Genomic DNA, 15621 nt, shown 5'->3' with positions numbered 1-15621 from the left:
CAAGGTATCAAATCTACTCCTTCTGTCCCATGTTACTTGTCTTAGATTTGTTTAGATACGGATATATGTAGACACGTTTTGGTGTTAAATAAATTCGGGTGTAGACAAATCTGAGACAAAATTTTTGGATGGAGGTAATAGTATTCTGGTCTACGGTGAGTATCGAGGACTGTTGTGTGAGTTCTAATTTTTGTGAAGATACCCTTGTAAGAGTTGATCAACTTAAATTATTATATACCCTTTGACGTTTTCGGGAAATATGAGTACGCAATTAATTGTGTAATGGCACTAGCGCTTACTGCAATAATAAAATAAATAAATATGTACTCCCTCCGGTCCTTTTTACTCTGCATATTAGGCTTGTCTGAAGTCAATCTCATCCAACTTTGACCAAGTTTATATAAAAAATTATAGACATTCACATAACAACACCAATATCATTAGATTCATCTTGGAATATATTTTCATATTATATTTATTAAATATTATAGATGCTAATAATTTTTAATATAAATTTGGTCAAACTTAGCAAAGTTTGACTTTCGGCAAAACCAATGTGCAGAGTAAAAAGGACCGGAGGGAGTACATGTCGTCATCACTAAAAAAATATATAAAAAATAAAATTAGACTGTTGAAAGCAGACGGGGCGACGGACGACATATGGCGCTCGGGAGGAGGCCGGGGAGTCACAGCGACGCGAGGATGACCGTTTCCAGTTACCTGCAGGTTCTGCCTTCTGAAGTCAACAGTCAACTGCACGCAGCTCTACAAATAAGCCGGCTTCTTCGTCATGACACACCACACATACGCGTTCTCCCAGGCCCCAACCTCTTGGAAATCTCTCCATTGCCAAGCTTCGCTCGTTGAAGACAAATCTGCCTAACCGGCATGGGAACACGGGTAGCAGCCATGGGGACACGGCCCGCGGAGAACCACACCTCCGTGCCGCCCAAGGTGAAACTCTCTCTCTCTCTCTCTCTCTCTCTCTCTCTCTCTCTCTCTCTCTCTCTCTCTCTCATGAAATTAGCAACCGAAATTTGAACAAGGAACATTATTCCATGGCTAGCGAAACATTGCCACGAAAATGAATCAAAACCAAAACGACGCGCCAGAGAGAGAGAACATGTACAAAAAAATCATAGGGATAGAATTCTCCAAACGTATTTTAGAAATCCTTTGAATCAAAGAAACCCTTGATGGACAAAGTGGAATAGAATGGAGACAAAATGTTACTTTTTTTTAAATGCCACTTGCATGCAGGACTCTAGATATTGCTACTCGTTTGTTTTTAACCCTTTTCTTCGTTTTACAAAGCAAACCCATGAAATGTTCATCAAATACCCCATGGATGATGGTCACATAATCGGTGTGATATGTGATGCTTTGCCTTAATTGAGGAATTTTTATTTTCAGTAAACAATAAAATTTGTCGAACTTTCATATTAAGTGTAAATTCCTTGCGGTCCAAGAGTGAAATATTTTTTAACAGTGGATAATCGTCCCTCGAATCCAAGATCTACTACATGTCAATTACTACCACGTACTACTACTAAATATCTTTGGGGTGTTAGAAATATCATTTTGGTTAGCTGAATATATACATCCTAGATATATAGAGAGAGGAAAAAAACATATCTTTGCCATGAGTTGGCCTTGATTACCCATCCGACGACACCGACTAATTTGACATTTAGTCAATATGACAAGTCAACTTGCGTGAATTTAAAGGAATCACTTGTCTTTAGTGGGCCCTTCCACGTGCCTTGTTTTCCTTAAGCATGGCTCAGTGATCAAATGTGCAGTTTTAGTTAACTAAAACACACTGTTTTCCGCACCTCCTGGCAGCATTAGCATTGTTCAATGAGCCTTCCCTCTTTCTGTCCTGAGTCCTGACTTGGCCACTAGACAAACACTAATTTGTGTCCTTTCTTTCTTTCTTTCTTTCTTTCTTTGAAAAAGGCCTAGGTCATATATTAAATATTACAGGTCCTTACAAACACATCCATAAAAAAATTACATTTAAAATCATGGGAGTGTTGAAGTCTTCTTTCTCTTGCATCCATCGGTGGCGCATTGTGAGCATAGCTCAATATCGCATCTCGGCCTCCGCCTTGGCGGAGCTAACTTATTGAAACCAAGAAGCTTGTAGAAGTAACGGACGGGAGGCCGCAAATGCAGACCAAGAGACGCCGTCGGCCATGATGTGCGAAGCAAATTGTAGCCCCGGAGAAGAAAACACCGATAAAGGCATGTAAAAACTCCATAGATCATGAAAGTCGACTGAATCTAGAAGGATCTACCTAAAACTCAAATGGACAGGATCCCGGGAGACCCGCCAGGGACATAATTCCACACGCCCTCCGCCAGTGATAAGCTCTACCATACTTGTATTATTTCGTGCCCAATGGCTAACAACAACGGTGAAAACTAGCAGGATTGGAGGACTGTGGAGGAGAGGAAGATCGACGAATGGCTCCCGGTCACGGCATCGAGGAATGGAAAGTGGTGGTACTCGGCCTTCCACAATGTCACAGCCATGGTCGGCGCCGGCGTGCTCACCCTACCCTACGCCATGTCTGAGCTCGGCTGGTACATACATACTGTTGGAAATGGGATCACCTACAACTACAATGGCATCCATATTGGGTATTACTATTTTGTACATGTCATCAGTTTCACTGATGTTTGATGGTTTTAGGGGACCTGGCGTCGCGGTAATGACTCTGTCATGGATCATGACATTGTACACGCTGTGGCAGATGGTGGAGATGCATGAGATGGTGCCCGGGAAGCGGTTCGACAGGTACCACGAGCTGGGGCAGTACGCGTTCGGCGAGACGCTCGGGCTGTGGATCGTCGTGCCGCAGCAGCTCGTCGTCGAGATAAGCTTGGACATCGTGTACATGATCACCGGTGGCAAGTCGCTCAAGAAGTTCCACGACCTCGTCTGCGAAGACAGGTGCAAGGACATAAAGCTCTCCTACTTCATCATGATCTTTGCTTCCGCCCAGTTCGTCATCTCCCAGCTCCCCAACTTCGACTCCATCGCCACCATCTCCCTCGCCGCCGCCCTCATGTCGATCTGGTACATACCGTGGGAAACTAATTTGTCAAAACCATAATTAATACTCCCTTCATATGGAATTAGTTGACCCTCAAAAAGATGTATCTAGATGTTTTAGATACATCGATTTGAGCGTCAACTCATTCTGCACGAAGACAGTAGCTAACTAGCTAGACGTGGCCACTCACATTGGGACGTATGGACAAACAAACGCCACAGCTACTCGACAATTGCTTGGGGCGCCTCAGTGCACAAGGGGAAGGCGGACGATGTGGACTACAGCCTACGGGCATCCACTACCCCGGGGATGGTGTTCGACTTCCTGGGAGGCCTGGGACAGATGGCCTTCTCCTTCTCAGGCCATAACGTCGTGCTGGAGATCCAGGCCTCCATCCCGTCGACGGCGGAGACGCCGTCCAAGAAGCCCATGTGGAAGGGCGTCATCGTGGCCTACACCACCGTCTTGCTCTGCTACTTCCCGGTTGCTTTCGTCGGTTATTGGGCCTTCGGCAACAGCGTCGACGACAACATCCTCATCACCCTCAACACGCCCAAGTGGCTCATCGCCGCCGCCAACATGATGGTCGTCGTCCATGTCATCGGTAGCTACCAGGTACACGTACGCGTCCTCCCAGCCACTCACTCATTCATTAGTTTTTTTAATGCCACATGTACATAATTAAGACTTTTCTTAACATGGGAGACGACCCTATAAAAATTATAGGATGAATGAATATAGTGTTGTTTCTGTTGTATTGATCCGACCCTCATATGGGGTATATATAGAATACATTGTGAGAGAGAGAGACTTGAAGTAGAGGGCAAGTCGTACATGTTAAACCTATTCTATCTCTAACTCCTACCTATATCTTAAACACAATAATATTCTAACATTCCCCCTCAGTCGTAGCGGGAGTGAAGCGGACGATTGCGATTGAATTTGTAGTCTTGCGCTTTCGTCGTCTTCTCCACTGCGCCATCATCAACTGCGTCACTGATGGGTCGACACCTAGGGCGGTGACTGCGTCCCCTTCTGGTGCCTTCCTTGTCTGTCCTCTCTTCCCTCCCGCAGTCACAGCGGGAGTGGCGCGGACACTAGTGACGACGCGAACGCTGTTGACTGGAGTTGTCGCTGATGAGTTGCTGTAGACGTAGCCATGAATGTCGATGTCGAGGTAGCTGATCATTGTGATATAGCCATGGTCGAGGTATCCATGATCGATGGTGTAGTCGTCGTGGATGATGAAGCCGCACAAAGCTGGAGGCGCAAAAAAAATGCGCTATGACGGAGCTGCAGACGTTGACGATGCACCTTGCAGATGTCAGAGGGTGTCGCCGGCGATGAGTCCACTGGTTTTGCCAAGACCGGAGGAAGCCCACCAAGCACACATCAGTTTTGCCAGAACCGTGTGGCTGTATAGGGTCATCACTGTAGTGACACCGTGTCGATGCAGTCGTGCCGTCGTGGATGACGCGGTTGATGCCGTCGTCGTGACGCGGTCATTGCCGTCGTCGAGGTTGCGTCTTGCAGAAAAGTCTGTCAGAGGACGCTAGGTGTCCATCTTGTGGACGAGGCGGCAGTGGTGGTGTGTTGATGAAGATATTGGTGAAGACCACGTTGATGAAGACCTTGGCGATGAAGTGCCTGTGATGGCGTTGTCGTGGCGTGTCGACAATGATGAGTCGCTTGAAGGCGTCCCTCGTGGCGACGAAGTGTCGATGTCGTGTCGTGTCGAAGAAGTATGTTGGCTCGTAGCCTGGCGTAGTCGTACAACTTGATGTCGCTCGGCTCGATGCAGAGGCGTGGGTGTAGCCGTGCAGATCGACTGTGGCGGTCGATGCAGCCATGCAGAAGATGATGTAGCTCGGCTCCGGACGTGGCGGCCGGTGTAGATCGTACAGCTTGATGTAGATGGCAAGCCGGCGCGCAGGAGGTTGATGGAGTCGGCTTGCTGAAGATCGCGTCCGTGCGCGTGTCTCGAACAGGCTCTCCCGGTGTCCGACACACCGAGACTGCTGTGGTCGTCGGCCTTTCGATCCTTGCAGAAGGCCCGTGGCTCAAGTTCAAGGCACCATGCCATGCGCGTACGCATGGCCGTCTTTGCGAGTTTTGCCATGCACGTATGCATGTGCGCATGGCCTTGTTCCGCGTACAACTCGATGCGGCTGCTGGCGTTTGGCGATGGGTAACTCCGTGCTGAACTGCTGATTCGAAGGAGTTGGTGGTTGCGTCGTCGGGAGATCCGCGTACAATCTCGTACGTGCTGGAAATCGCCACGAGATCTACGCCCTCCCGCGATCGGAGGTGCGTCCCCTTCGCAGCTGCTCGCCACGATCGTCGTCCTCGCGCCGTGTAGACCGGTCGGATCAGTGTCCATGCGTCCGTACATGGCCGCGCCTGGCACCGCACGATTTCATGAAGAAGATCGTATTCCTGTAGGCTCCGGAATCTGAGGGTCGTTGGATTTATTTGGTGGCTAATGAAAAACTAATCTAATGGAATTTCTAACTATGAAGAATTCATCTAATCTAATCTATGGAACCAATCTGATCTTTGATCAATTGGGTGCCGCGCCCCCGGGGAGAGGAGATTAATCTCCCCGGGGGCGGCGCTCTGCGGAAGGTGTGAAAAGTCTTAGGATCGGCATCGTGAGACTAACCGCTCTGATACCATATAAAAATTATAGGATGAATGAATATAGTGTTGTTTCTGTTGTATTGATCCGACCCTCATATGGGGTATATATAGAATACATTGTGAGGGAGAGAGACTTGAAGTAGAGGGCAAGTCGTACATGTTAAACCTATTCTATCTCTAACTCCTACCTATATCTTAAACACAATAATATTCTAACAGACCCTTCTCATCTCAGGTTTATGCGATGCCGGTGTTCGACATGATGGAGATGGTGCTGGTGAGGAAGATGCGTTTCTCTCCCGGTTGGAAGCTCCGTTTGGTTTCCCGAAGCCTCTTCGTTGGTAATGCCCTGATGCGCTTCTCACAAGTGAACTCTTTTTTTTTCCAATAAAGTGAACTCAATTCCTTGCAGCTAATTAAACCAAAAAAGTTCTTCCCAAACAAACACGACTAACGGAATACAAATCCGTGCAGCATTCACAATGTTCATAGGCATTACCTTCCCCTTCTTCGGTGGGCTTATCGGATTCTTCGGTGGGCTCGCCTTTGCGCCGACAACTTATTTCGTAAGCATTCCATCCGGCTCCATTACAATTCCATTAAAGCAAATATGAATTCAGAGCTAATCAGAACTAACTTCTTCTTCGGACCAGCTTCCCTGCATCATCTGGCTCACGGTCTACAAGCCCAGGGTATTCAGTCTCTCATGGTGTGCCAACTGGGTAAGATCAACTGAATGAATAGTTAGTATTCCATCCGTCTAGATACATACGTTTGAGCGACAAATAATATTGATCCGAGGGAGTATCTTTCTTTATTATCCTGTGTGCCTGCAATAGACATCTCTCATTTGATCATCCAATTTTATTTTATCTTTTGTGTTTCCATTCTCTTCAGTTCTGCATCGTTGGTGGGGTGCTGCTGATGGTGCTTGGGCTCATTGGAGGGCTAAGGCAGATCATCATGGAGGCCAAGGCATACAAATTCTACTCGTAGATCACTAGTTGATTGTTGCAAAGCTATTGTATAGACAAGTAGCAGAATTTGATGCAATGCATCAATGTTGGCGTAGACCTACTAGAGGTTTCATTTGCACGTACCTTCTCCTAGTGTTACCTCTTTGGAGCGACCTAAGTGTGGCAACCTGGCAACCACCCCTCCAAGGCACTCCTACCATTTCAAATAGACTGAAGTTCTAGGTTTGTTCAAAGTCTTTTTTCTTCTTCTTCTTCTGATTTGACCGAGTATGTACAGAGATATGATAATATCTAAGTTGTTGTGAATACGAATATAATATAGTGATACCTGATGCCCACACTATTTGTATGTATGATGTGGATTACTTTATGCCTGGCTGAGTATCAGTGGAAAATAAGCTCATTTACAATTGAAATGGTAATAGAACCATTGAAACAATCGTTTGTTACAACTAATAGAACGTGGTTTTGTCACCTGCTTTTTGGTTTGTAGTAATATGGTCTCATCGGGTGATGTTTGTTTCTTGGGAGGCTCGTAGTGGATAGGTAGATGATTTGAATGACCTACATGTTTGTGGTGTTTGCTGAATCTTGTTTGTTTAATCGGTTTTATGAAATAAAAATTGTGAGCGGCGCGCTCTTTAATTCAAAAAGAAAACCACTGAAATAATAATGTTTTTACACACACCTAATACATCTTCCTGAGATGATGAACAGAAGCAGGATATCATCCACATTGCCGTCAGGTTTGTTGTGGTTTCAGTGGATCTGATAAAGGTGTACTCTCCAACTAGCAACCAGTCGTCGGTATCACTGATGTCAAGGGCATATAATCGGTAAGTGAATAATTGGCGATCTTTCACCACGGCAGGGCACTCTTGGATACGAACGAAATACCGAGAGCAAAAAGTTCCAAAAAAAAATCATTGTTGCGCGAAGAATAGAACTATTCCAAATCATCAGTAAGGCACCAGACGGGCTTCGAGAGGGAATATAAGCGGATTTATTAAGCCTATGAGGACAAAAAGGATCGAAAAAGGTTCTGAACTTCTGATCACAAGTGCATATGTTCAGTCTCCTGCAAACAAACGACATTACAACCACATGAATTAATCACATTTTTAACTGCTAAAGTTCTGTGATATGAATTTATTCCCCTGATGTTCCAAACCATAATATTCCACAGCTACAAGTGAGATCCCATGGATATCCTATTCAACACGCTTAGCGCTAAATAGTTCAGGAAACAGAGGTGCGCTTAACGCTAACAGAGAACTCTTTAATTCCAAAAGAAAAACCACTGGATAATAATGCTTTTACACACACCTAATATCTCACCGGGAGATGATGAAAAGAAGCAACATTAGACAAATCAAACTCCATCAATATGTCTATGTATCTAAATGATAATTCAAAATGTGATTTGCAGAACATAATGTCCGTAAGTGTGCAGGGCGCATTGCCCCGCCACCCTACCGGTACTTTACAATGTTTTATTTATTTAATAATTGTTTATGGTTGAGTACATGTGTTTTGTAATCATCATTTGTATCATATAAATCATATATACATGGTGTATTGAGAATTTACGGCATCTCCGGGCATGCTTGCGTTCTCGGTCGTGGCTGCAACGCTGGGCATGCCGACAGCGCTGGGCATGCTGGTAGCAGCGCCAGGCAAGGGGGGCATGCATGCATGACTCCGCACACAAGCTGAGGCTACTGGGCGAGAGCGAGGACGACGGACCTGGCGGTGGTGAGGGCGAGAGTAGTGGGGGGAGCCAGCATAGAAATGTTGGGTTCAAGTGAACCCAACGGATTTTCTTGCCACCAACATATAGGTTTGTATTTTCTTGACTTGAACCCAATAAAAAGTCTAGAATAACCTCATCAAATAATGTGACGTGGACAGCTAAAGAAAAGGTCTAAAAGCCCAAATCAAACGACTCTACGCACATGCCTAAACTGTGACTTGATTACTTTGTTGTACAGGCATGGAAGTTGCACGCCTCGTCTCTTGTCTGTTGGTTTTTTCAACTCGCATCTCTCATATGTTCAACCTACCCTAGTAGCCTAGCGTGATAATGAACCATTTTGCCCTTGTTTTCTAGTTTTTTTTTCTCAATGGATTTTGATTGATCTAGGCTATGAAAGGTATGATTCAAATAGAAATCAGTCACCAGATTCTAATAATGACGGGGTCACTTCAAGGTCACCCAGTAGATCATAGGCAAAGTGCATCAAATGTCACCGCAACTTTTTTTGTGTGGAAAAATGTTACAGTAGCTAGTCTCCCGAAGCCTTCTATTAAGAGAGAAATTAATCTTGATGAGTTACCATCGGAAGAGAATTTCAGCGTACACAAGAAATGCTAAGAAGTTGTGCGATAAGCTCTTCCTCATCCTTCGACTGAAGTTGTCAGAGCCGGGCCGGCGGCGTTGCCGGAGGAGCACTGTACACGGAAATCGGATCCACGCCGCTATTATAGACATGGGGGAGGAGCAAGGACAAGGAGGGGAAGTGGAGGCAGCCTGGTCGTTCACGCTTCCAAAATAAATTGGATTTGCTTCTGAAGTACTGAAAGGCAGATGGAACGGCAATGCGACGAATTGTACCAGCTAATTGTGACGAGGTAACCAGACAGGGTTGCGTTCTATGATCAGAGATTTATCCCACTCAGTACGAAACCTAACGATTCGTTGAGACAATAGTGGCGTGACATCATGCTGAAATGGCCATGTGCATCATTACGACACACGCGACCAATGTGAGCTACTGCCTCCGTCCCATAATATAAGAAGGGAGTACCATGTGTCTGCGTACGATTGGATAACGTGATCTTTTCAAATTCCAAGCCAATATCAACACTTCCTTTTGACTTGTTTATTTATCAAAACGTAGTGGAGCCACTCGTTGCTCAGTGACACGTTGTGCCACCGCAAACGGCTTCATCCTTCCCGAAAATGATGGTCCGACAGACTGTTGTATTCCGTTCGGTCTTTTTTACTTTGCATATTAGATTTGTGCCATGTCAAACTTTATAAAATTTGACCAAATTTATATTAAAAAATATCAACATCTACAGTACCAAATATATATACTATGAAATTACATTTCATAATGAATTTAACAATATTTATTTGATGTTGTGAATGTTGGTATTTTTTTCTATAAGTTTTATTAAAGTAGAGATAGTTTAACTTTGGACAAAACTTATATGCGAATTAAAAAGGAGGAGAGGGAGTAGATGTTCCTTAGGGCGTAGTAGTTGTGTTGGTCGAGTGGAAGGATTGCGGTCTCGATTTCTTTACACGGTCTCTGACAAATGGAGCCCACCCTTGCGTGTCTCACTTTTTTTTCCCTTTCGTTTTTCCTCGGTGACCGGCTGAGGGCCACACGACACGGCTCGCGACGGCTGGCGGGCGGCGGTTGAGGCGGGCTCCGGCCGGAGGCGCGGTGGGCTGGGCGGCGGAGAGGTAGCGGCTCGCCGGAGGACACAGACGGTGCTCCTTGCCGTGGCGGCGCCCCCATATGCGTCGACCTCGGCGGGCGCCGGGGCTGAGGGCGAGTGGAAGACGGCCGGCCGGGCGCAAACCTCGACCGCAAGCCAGCCCTGCTTCTTTCACGGCGGATGAATCGGCCCTTCAGTCTCTAGGCTGTTGCTGACACAGGTGAGAGAATTGCATGCTTTTCTCCTGCTAAAACAAGATTTAGATGCTTTTCAGTTTCAGTTTAGCTTCAGTTTCTTAACTGGAGATGGATGTGGTGTGCGGTTCCTATTTGGAGCAGCTTAACTGTTCTAGTGTGTCAACTTGCATATACTACCTTTCGAATATCTGAATACCTTGCATGACTGGCTTCAGTTACCACTTGACACATACAGTGTATATAACCACAGCTCAAGATGGGAATGGGCCGACCCCGCCCTGGTCTTGGACCCGGCCCTGTGGCCCCAAGGTCAATATGCGAGGCCATGGGTCGGCCCATTTCATCAGATATTTGTGGCCTCGCTGACCTGTTGGGTAGATGAGGCCGACCCAAAATTCAGCAGAATCAACACTGAAAATGATATATGTCTTTGATACAGCCGAAACGCATGATTATTATTCTGTTAGCCTGATATTAATCAAGTGAGGAATGCCGGCCGTCATTCTGGTCGTGCTGGTCTGGTCTGTGCCCCTTGTTGTTTGTTGCTGTCCGCTGTGAAGCCCATCCACAGCTTTGCTTGGAATTTCAGCGATTAATTCGAATTGGGGAATATTGCTTGGATGAAGCAGTTATAGAACCATAGTTCTGGAGCGAGATATATACCCGTATTAATGATGTAGGTATTTTGAACCGCACAATGCAAATACTACTTTGTACGTTTCGCCCATCAATAGGATGTCTGCTACCACTCACCCTAATACTGCAGTGCTGGTACTTATCCTTGTACGCACAAGAGCAACAACGCTTGATTTTTATTGAAGGGAATAGATGTTCCTGGGTGAACAAATGCTAACAATAGCACATGACACGACACGACACAGCACATAACTGGAATTCGAGAGTGACCTGGACAAAATAAATACACACCAGTTCAATCACTGCAGTACACATAATAACTTATACTGTACAACCGACAAAATAAATCAAATATGTAGGAGTGGAACTGGATGTCAATAATCCGAGAAGAACCAAAATCGTTTCCTTGGGCTGCATTTCTGCCCCAGAACAGGAGCATTGAGGCGATGCGGTCAGGTCAGTCAAGGAGCAAATGTGGATCACCTCCTGAACATAAGCATTGATTCAGTTTGTTACCAAGATAGGATTGTTCGCGTTTGCTGCAATTGCTTCTTCTACGCTTTGCAAGTCAAATATGCTTGTAACTTGAGCTCTTGATCCGGTGATCTTCCATGTCGGGCAGAAGTCTGCTGCCGAAGAAAATGAGCATGTCCAAGGAGTCGGTGTAGTGGACCAACTTGTTGCTAAATGTCACATTGTGGCTGACCGTGGGGCACTTGCCGCCGCTAAGGGCTTCAGCGTCCCCAAGAATGATGGTCCTGCTGTTGTATAAGATGTTCCTGACGGTGTACTTGTCTCGACCGAGTGGAAGATTGTAATCTCGGTATCCTCCTCGCCTTGGCAGAAGATCTTCAAATCGGTGGAGCCGCACGAGTAGCGGGATATGTCACCTGGGGTTGTTTCAGTTGCGTTTGACAGATAGAATTGATATCTGATGTCAACGCCGTCACACCTGTATGACTTGACTGTTGTCCTTGTGACACTTGGCCGGGTTTTGCAGAAAGTTTGGTTGTTGGTCGATGGGGCAGAGTCCCTATACACAGCCTGCAAGACTCCGTATCAGGGTGGGGTGGGATTGGGCGAGGAGAATCAGACTGGTGTTGGCACGCAGACACAAGCACGGCCAAGGCTGCTACTTTTTTCAAAGGATTTCTCCCTGATTTCATTAACGAAATCAATAAAGGTTTAATACATAATAGTCATTGGCTGAAAGCAAAATACAAAGATACAAGCTCAGCAGAGCCATGACACTTCAACTCAGCAAGCTCGCAGACCAGCATTCCAGCAACAGAAACTCTGCATCAAAGCTGCTGAAGAGATTCAAACACCACCATAGACCTGGAGGCTGCCCCTGAAGACAGTTGAGCCAGAACAGGTCAAGTTGCCACAGGTGGTGTTGCTGAAGCCTGAAGATAGAAGGGTAGCCGTCGACCATGGCGAAGAGGATCAGGACGGGGAGGAGGGGAAACAGGGGAGGCGTCGTGTGGATGACCAAGAGCAGACTGGTGGGTAGAGTGTGAGATTGTGCACGAGAGCTACCATAATCATGCCATGGGGCTGAGAGCAACGGGTGCTAGCTTATGGAAAATTTGGTGGCACATGACAGCGACTCTGACATGGCAGCCAGCTGCTCCATCCAACGCCACTTCCTTGTTTTCCATTTGTAATTATTTGCTTAAAATTGTTCGGACTGGGGAAATATTGCTTGGATGAAGCCAGGTATAGAACCATAATTGGTGAGGTACGTAACCATACTAACGATGTAGGCATTTTTAACTGAACAATACTTTTCGGCCGTCAATACAGTGTCTGCTATCAGCCTATCACTCACCCCAATAATACAGTAATGCATATACTTATCCTTGTACGCACGAGAGCAACAACTCTTGATTTTTATTGAACGAAATACATGTTCCTGGGTGAACAAATGCTAACAATAGCACACAACACGACACAATTAATACGGCAGATAACTGGAATACGAGAGTGACCTGAACAAATACACACCAGTTCAATCACTGCAGTGCACATAATAACACATACAACAGACAAAGTAAATCAGATATGCAGGAGTGTTGTTGCAATAAATAAATAAACAAATGTGTAGGAAGGGAACTGGATGGCAATAATCCGCGAAGAATGAAATTCTTTTCCTTGAGATACATTTCTGCCTCAGAATAGGATCAACGTTGAGGCGTCCGGTGAGGTCAGTCAAGGAGCAAATGTAGATCACCACCTCCTGAACCCGTATGGTGCCCAGGTAGGCTTGTTCTGGTTTGCTGAAAGTGCTTGTTTCACAATTTTCCAGTCATGGTTGCCTGTCAGCTCGACTTTTTTGAGCCTTGGAAGGCGCTCAATCCCCAAAAGAGATTGTTCACCTGTAGAATACCAGGCTAACCTCTTCAGCTTTAGACAGGCCTCATTGTCAAAGTTGATACTGGTAATGGCTGAGCACTTAATGTGAAGGAACTCGAGACTCTGAAATGCATCTTTTTTGAAGGTGACTGTACATCCAGTGCAAGAATCCTGTTTGAGCTTAAACAAGGACAAGCTTGTGAGCCGGCCAAGGATTTCGAAGTCATGTTCTGTTATGAAAGTCATATGCAGGGTCACTTTGGTAAGTACCTTGAGCTTTTCAATCCATGAAGGCAATCCATTTTTCAGGCCACTGATTTTTAGCTTGTGAAGATACTTTGGATATATCGGGTATGCATCTCTCTTGTTCACATTCTCATTTTCTTCTTCACTTTCTGCGACTTGGATTGTCAGTGAGCGAAGAAATCCAAGATTTCCAGTTGCATGGTACAAATGCCTCAAGACTGATGATGTTTTATTTCCAGAAACAACCACACCCAACTTAACCAACTGGAGTAGGTAGCCAGCATATTTTAGTTCACTGCCGTCGCCAGAAACTGCAATATGAGATATCACCTGCAATTCTGTCATGTCCCCGATATGTGTGGGCATTGCCACGGTGGAAAACTTCTCCTTTGATTGGACGTTGCCATTTACAACAAGCTCTTCATCAGTCCAGTGGCCAGCAAGTAGATGCTTTAGCTTTGGCAGAAAAACTGAATTTTTGGCGAATGCCTTTACTTTTGTTTCACGAATGTCCAAGAACTCTAAGGACTGAAGCTTGTCGAGCTGCCTGGGTAGTTCAGTAATGCCAGTTTTCCGAAGGCTCAAATACTTTAGGTGGAATACATGGATGCAAATGTTTTTCAGATGGCGGTCCTTCAAGTCATTGCAGTCTTCTAGATCAAGCACTTTCAGAGTCCCCGAGTGACTTGACGAAGGAAGTGACTCCAAAAACTCTTTAGTGGCATTGGACTGTTCAACTGTTGCTTGGTGGCCACAAATATTCCAACATGCCTGTGAACGAGTTACATTTAGTTCCTTCTCAGCTTGGTGCGGTTGGCCTTCATAGTGAACCGAAAGGCGATGAGCCAAGTCAGGGTGATGGGTGTTCTTTACAAAGTGATCTTCTCTTGCAATCTGTGTAACAATATCGAGGATGATGTCATCCATTGTATAGCTCTTCACCTTTGCTGTATCAGACGTGTTCCTTGGTGTAAGAAACCCATGGGAGACAAGCAGATCAAAACAGTGGTCAGCTTCATGCAGTGCACTTAGTCTACCTCTTTTAGCAGTCATGCCTTCAACGGCCCATCTTCTTACCAATCTTGTCCGTTCAAAGATTGTATCTTCAGGGAAAATAGACATATATAGCAAACAGTTCTTGCAGTTGCTAGTCAGATTACAGAACTTTAGTACTTGCCTTGCATTGTTCGATGATGCTGTGGTGGAGCTGTCCAGGTTGTCACACAGATTCTGTAGCTCGGCCTTGGTCTTGTTAGGATTGACATACAGAGCACGTAGAAACAACCTGACTGGCAAGGGTTTTGAGACAATTTCTCGTAAAATCGGCTGCAGCTCACTTCGGTTGTTGATGTTCATTAGGCGCATTGCGCTGGCTAAGTACACATGACTACCAGTGTCCAAATCTAGGTTTTCGGTAGGAGAAAATGATTGCGCCACATCACTTGAACGTGTGGTGATCAGTATGGCACTACCAGGAGAGCAGCTCTCGTTGGGGAAAGCTGATTCGATGCGGTCCCAGAGAGATCTATCCCGGACATCATCAATCACAAGCAAGAACCTTTTACCTTTCAGGTGTAGCTGCAGCTGTGAGATAAGCTTTGCGATAAGCTATTCCTCAGCCTTTGGTTGAAGCTGCGCGATAAGTTCTTCCTTCTTAGGCTGAAGCTGTGCAATAAGCTCTTCCTTCTCCTTTGGCTGAAGCTGTGGGATAAGCTCTTCCTTCTCCTTCTCCTTCTCCTTCGGCTGAAGCTGTACGGATTCCGAGTCAAACTGATCTGATGGAATGTCTAGCACTGCCAAGACCTCCTGAGAAACCCAGCCGCTTCAGTTGATTCCTGCCCTAGGCAAATACAGGCTTTGCAGTCAAATGAGTTGACGCCAAAAGAATCTTGGTAAACCTTTCCAGCCCATAAGATTTGCCTATGCCACCCCTTCCTACAACTGCTATATATGACTTTAAGATTGTCACCACCATGGTCCTTCCGTGCTTCCATCAATAAGCTGAACAAGTACATCGCATCAGCCCAAAGGCGCCATAGAGCATCTTCCTTTCCGTTG

The 15621-nt window shown here is 45.7% G+C and overlaps 2 protein-coding genes across 2 annotated transcripts; one reads left to right on the top strand and one right to left on the bottom strand.

Annotated features, from left to right (window-relative positions):
- The first annotated feature begins 888 nt into the window (after positions 1 to 888).
- LOC123042818 (lysine histidine transporter 2) lies at positions 889 to 6940 on the top strand. Its single transcript, XM_044465192.1, has 8 exons — positions 889 to 954; positions 2432 to 2589; positions 2699 to 3085; positions 3284 to 3677; positions 5938 to 6043; positions 6177 to 6268; positions 6356 to 6424; positions 6600 to 6940. Exons 1-8 carry the CDS (start codon positions 889 to 891, stop codon positions 6696 to 6698), a joined length of 1371 nt encoding a protein of 456 aa, XP_044321127.1. The 3' UTR covers positions 6699 to 6940.
- A 5900-nt stretch (positions 6941 to 12840) lies between these two features.
- Positions 12841 to 14928, bottom strand: LOC123039693 (disease resistance protein Pik-2-like). The gene has a single exon (XM_044462741.1). It carries the CDS (start codon positions 14926 to 14928, stop codon positions 13192 to 13194), a length of 1737 nt encoding a protein of 578 aa, XP_044318676.1. The 3' UTR covers positions 12841 to 13191.
- Between the last annotated feature and the right edge of the window lie 693 nt (positions 14929 to 15621).

Source organism: Triticum aestivum, chromosome 2B (genome assembly GCF_018294505.1).
Source record: "Triticum aestivum cultivar Chinese Spring chromosome 2B, IWGSC CS RefSeq v2.1, whole genome shotgun sequence".
In the NCBI taxonomy this organism is placed as follows: domain Eukaryota; kingdom Viridiplantae; phylum Streptophyta; class Magnoliopsida; order Poales; family Poaceae; genus Triticum; species Triticum aestivum.
This window is presented reverse-complemented; position numbering and strand designations above follow the sequence as displayed.